Source organism: Emiliania huxleyi (assembly GCF_000372725.1).
Source record: "Emiliania huxleyi CCMP1516 unplaced genomic scaffold EMIHUscaffold_419, whole genome shotgun sequence".
Lineage (NCBI taxonomy): Eukaryota > Haptophyta > Isochrysidales > Noelaerhabdaceae > Emiliania > Emiliania huxleyi.
In genome coordinates, this window is record NW_005198837.1 from 49,941 (window position 1) to 55,291 (window position 5,351).

Here is a 5,351-nt window from a genome sequence, read left to right on the forward strand (position 1 = left end):
CAGGGTGGGACGCTGGGGATTCTCAAAGGTATACCCTTGGAATGGCCGGATCCAGCCTTGAAAGTACGAGATCGCGCGCGCTTCGCGCGCTGCACCGCCTGTTCTCCGCGGCTGAGTGACGACGCGTGCCGTGTGCCAGCAGAGTTGGGCGCGCGCGGCGCGACGGCGCCCGCGAGGGAAGGCGCGGGTGCAGCGGCCACCGGCGGTCGTACCGCTCGCCGGCCAGCGCAGCAGCGGCCAGCGCAGCGGCCGCCGGCGCAGCAGCCAGAGCAGCCGGTGCGCGCCTTGCGAGGCGAGTACTGCCGCCCGGCAGCGGCCTTGAGGCGGCCGGGCGGCAGTACTCGTTCGAATTTTGCGAGCCGTGCGTGAGACGGTTACACAAGGACGGTCAGGCTACGGAGTACGGTCAGGAAGTAGGTTTGAGTTCACACTCTCCAACACTCCCCCATTGTCTCCGCAGTCTTCATGAATGAGGATGCGGCAGACAACAACAGCGAGCCTGTACAACAGCAGACTGAGTGTGAATGTGTCTGAGCGTAGGTATGCCGGTTACCCGCCGGCGTCTCGCGCGGCTGGCTAAGCGTCCAACCTTGCGTCTTCGCGAAGGATGGTCTTGCTTGTTGGCAAGACTTGCGCGCTAAGATGAAGGGGTCAAAGCGCGGCCCCGAGTGGGCGGAGAGAGAGAATAGGGGAGATAATGAACAGGAGCTCGTTGTGGAGCTCGGTCATGGCGCGCCGCGAGCTGCAATCCGGGCTGAGCGTCGCGGGGCGGCGGCTTGAGCGGGCGCGGCAGGCGCTGCGGGCGCGGGAGCGGCAGCGGGGGCGCCCCCTTGCGGCGCGGCGATTGGGCCGTTGGGAGGCCTCGCCGCGTTGACGCGGATGAGCGCATCAGGGACGTGAGGACGATCTTCAATGCCCCGAACGTTGATGTTGCGCCACGGGCCGCCGACGTCGGAGATGGCAGGCTCAGTCTCAGACGTCCAGACGGCAGAGACGCTCGTAGAGGCGCATTGGACTTCTTGCCAGAGGCGTTGGACAGCGGGACGGGCTAGCGCGAGGCGTCGGGCCGAAGCCCGTCAGGCACTCTCTCCCTAACCCTAGCCTTCTCCCGAACCCTAGTGTGTTTTGTTGCCTCCGTGCTTTCACACTCGTCTTGTCGTGTCCGTCCACTGTGATTGCGGCCGTCCACGACTACGTCGTCTCTAGAGAACGTATCAACCCCCTTCTGGTGCCGTCCGCGCCCCCGCGGGGCACGGCCGGACGCGAGGAGGCGAGACGAGGAAGAGACAGCACAATGAGGTAGAGTGGCATTGCCACGTCGAACAGATGCCCAACACTCCCCCACGACGTGATAATCGCCACACAAGGCAGAGAGGGCGTGTCGATCGTCGCGTGTTCATCGCGTACAGCTCCGGTCGTGTCGAGCGGCGACGTCGGAAGTAGCGGCGGCGAAAGGCAGGGTCCACCTTCGGTGCGAGATCTTTGCGGTAACTGCCGTTGCAGCAGCCCGAGAGCTGGTAGCGGAGGCAGCAGCTGCGATGGTGGTCCGTAGGCGAGGAGAACGGGCCGGTAAGGAGAAGCAAGAGGGGATACTCGTGTCCACACAGCCGCAGTGCTGGCGGAGATGCGCTCTGTCGCAGAAGATCCGCAAGCACCCAAGTTGATGTTGCGGTTGTACTCATTCTGCTCAGCCTCCGTGCCGAGCAGTTGGTGGCCGCTGTGCCACCGTGCGCCGAGCCTCTGTGCCCAGCCAATCACCACGGCTCGCGCATATGCCCATGGTGCCAGCCAACGTATCGAGCGTAAGCCGGAAATGCTGTGCGGCAACACATCTCGCTTGTGTGCCGCACCAGCTCTCATGTCGGCCTCAGTGCCGCACTGCTCACTCCGTGCACTCACCGGTCGGTACCAACCATGTCAGGAGACAGACGGAACACGGAGGAGCTGTATAGGTCACTAGACACCCACACCATCGCTACATCACCACAGCCACCAAGTCGGATACAAGTTGATGACGAAGTGCGACAAACCAAACATGAGCACTCTCCAACAAGATGTTTGACGCGTCGCCACATTCACAGCCTTGTTATTGAGAAGAAAATACCTCCTATGGCGCTGTGCGCTGGCCTGTGAGAGGTTGAGGTGCGAGCCCTGGAGGCCCTGGGGATGGGGGGGGACTACCCGCGGGCTTAGAAGGCCCGCGCGCAGGGGGGTGGGGCATTGAGACCGGTCATGAATGAGTGCGCGACACGCATTCACACGAAAACACGACCCCGGCGCCAAGCTCCCCGACCACAAACTCAGACAGACCCTCACCGCTTTTCCCGGCCTTGCACACGACGTCGGACACGACTGCCGTACCCGCTCTCCGCACCCGTCGACACACACACATATGCGCGTGATCCTCCTCCTCTTCTTCGCCGGCCCCGCCTCAGCGGCGCGTGCGGTCACGGTCCCCGCTCCGCTACAGCGGCCACTCGACTGTGTGCGCTCGCTGCTCGACCGGCTGCCACGGCCGCGCGATGGCTCCTGGCCCGCGACCGGCTCGACGCGGCCGCCACCGCGCGGGCCTGCAGACATTGAGCGCTTTGTCGGCGAGGCGACTGAGGAGGAGGGGTGGGCGCCGGTCGTCAGCCGCGATGGCTTTCAGGTGAGCCGTCGCAACCTGAGGGGCAGCCGGCACGTGTACGTGCGGGGGCAGGGCGTGTTTGGCGCTCCGCCGGAGGCCGTGATCGGCCTCTTCGAGACCTCGGACGCGGCACTCATCCGCCGCTACAATCCGCTGTACGACTCGGGGTGGGACCTCGAGCGGTACGACTCGCGCACGAAGGCGGCGTACGCCAAGGTGAGGGCCGCTTGCCCCGGGGTGCGGCCGCGCGACACGGTCTCGCTCATCTCGCGGCGCGACGTCGGCGGGGGCGCGTGGGGCTGCGGCGGCACCGTCTTTTTCCAGGAAGCCACGACCCACCCCGCCGCGCCACCGCTGCGCGGCGTCGTGCGCGCCAAGATACTGCGCGGGATGTTCCTCGTGCAGCCGGTGCCGGGCTGCCCGCGCCAGACGAGGTTCACCTTTACGCAGCAGTGCGACGCCGGCGGGGTGATCCCGTCCTGGCTGATGAACCGGCTGATCGTCTCGGAATCGATCCACTTCTTGCAACGGCTCGACCGGACCGCGCAGGGCCGGTAGCCACGAGCGTGGGCCGCCCGTGGCATGTTTGAACGCGCATACACATGTTAGACTAGAGTCTCAAAGCCAAGAATAAAAAACCCGCTGCCGCCACCACGACACTTCACACTAGAGGGACACAGCTCACACCGCCGAGAGACTTGTCACCTGCGATTAAATCTCCCCTGCACACCGCCTCGTCTGAGCGACAGCCATATATGTCGTGTCCATCCCTGAACTCTGCGCAACGCGCTTCACATCTGCTTTTTCATGAGCTTGGATGGCGCGCGAGGCCGCCGCTTGGCTATCATCCCGCTGCCCTTCAACCGCGGCCAGGTCGATATCGCTCTTACCCACTTTGCGCTTCGAATTGAAATAATACACACTTGATCAGGCACATGGCATATGCCTTGACATGCGCATGCGGGTACAACAAACATGTGCATGCACATGACCTGTGCGTGCACATGTGCATGTGCATGCACACAAACGATCGCCGAGCGCGAGCTCGAGCGCGCGGCGAACCTAGATCCTATTGCCAGGCCGGATTTTCCCGCCTTCCTCTCCTCTTTTGGATTTTTTTCTTTTTCTACGATCTAAGATGCTCGATTTTGCTTTCAAGTCAGCAGCAGCAGCAGCAGCAGCAGCAGCAGCAGCAGCAGCAGCAGCAGCAGCAGCAGCTTTGCCACAACAAACCTACTGTCGCGGCCTAAAGTGTGTGCAAGTTAGTCAGATCACGATCCCGGCGTGAACACGACTAACTGACGGATCCGCTCCTGACAGTCGCACGCACCGCACACTGCGGCGCGTGCGACTGTCTTTGTTTGAAGTAAAAAGTCGAACCAGAGCGGCGTCGGCGTTGATCTGAGTTTCCTCCCACGGACCGGCCGTGCGGCACCGCTCCGGGAAGCACGCCGGCGAAACACCATCAAGCTGCTGTACAGTCTCGGCACCTCCCCTGGCTTAGCTAGAGTGAGACTAGGAGTGAGAGATATTGTGCACATGGTCTATCTCTACGCTACAATATACTCACTGACACTTCACCTCCCAGAGCTCGTTCTGGTCCGCCACGGCCATCCTCGGCCTCCGGAGGGCCCCCGGCCGCGGCGCGGTGCGGCGGCGTCACAAATCCAAACGCAGAGCACCGGGACGCGGTCGGGCGATCTGAGGCCCAACTAGGCGTATGCATTGCCCATCCAGGGCTATCACCTGGACCTATCAACAGGCGCCTGCGGCGCCGTGCTCAGGAGCTGCTGCTCCAACCTGTTCACATAAACGCACAACCCCGGGCCCGAAATCGCACAGTGACAGTCAGACATGCAACACGGGGTCCCAGGGAAGGCAAGCAAAAACCTTATCGCGCGCGCAACCTGTTCACAGCCTTGTTATTGAGAAGAAAATACGTCCTACTCGAGTATGGCGCTGTGCGCTGGTCTGAAGAAGAGAAGACACATTTCTTGTTGGCTTCTAAAAATCTCTCTCTCTGGTCTGTGAGAGGTTGAGGTGCGAGCCCTGGAGGCCCTGGGAATTCACAGCCTTGTTATTGAGAAGGAAATAGTCCTATGGCGCTGTGCGCTGGTCTGTGAGAGGTTGAGGTGCGAGCCCTGGAGGCCCTGGGAATGGGGGGAGACTACCCGCGGGCCGTTCACAGCCTTGTTATTGAGATTCACAGAACCTCAGCAGAGAAGGCCGGTAGGGGCAACGCCGCGGCGCTCCGATGCCCTCCAAGAAGTCGAAAAAGAAGGAGCGGCGCCTCGACCCTCGCGGGTACGCCACAGCGAGCACACCCAGATCTTCGCACAAGGAGGACTGTGACGACGGTGCCCACGTTTCTGTTGGTGCGCGCCTCGCCGTGAGACCGGGCGGCTCGGTGCGGCTGGGGCTGCGCGTGCGCGCGCCTCCTGCGCTGGGCTTGGAGGATGCCGCAGGAGAGCCCACCCTTCGGCCCGAGGAGAGCCCGACCGCGCCCGTGCAAACTTTGCCGGCAGTGCCGGCACGGCTGTCACTGCCGAAAACGGAGGACTCGAGCCCTGTCCTTGAAAGGCCGCCGCCTCCCGAGGGAGCCTCGCGCCCCATCCCCATCCCACTGGCGGCGCGGCCGGTGGGGGCGCTATCTCCCGAACCGGTGCTCAGCCCCGTGCAAGTGGAGGAGGGCGCGCCTGCGCGCACCCCCCTCTCCGCCTCG

General features: G+C 63.4%; 1 protein-coding gene across 1 annotated transcript; it reads left to right on the plus strand.

Annotated features, from left to right (window-relative positions):
- Positions 1-2,392: 2,392 nt before the first annotated feature.
- On the plus strand, positions 2,393-3,187 carry EMIHUDRAFT_244394 (hypothetical protein; the record flags this gene model as incomplete). The annotated part of the gene is made up of 1 exon (XM_005769513.1): positions 2,393-3,187. One exon carries the CDS (start codon positions 2,393-2,395, stop codon positions 3,185-3,187), a length of 795 nt encoding a protein of 264 aa, XP_005769570.1.
- Between the last annotated feature and the right edge of the window lie 2,164 nt (positions 3,188-5,351).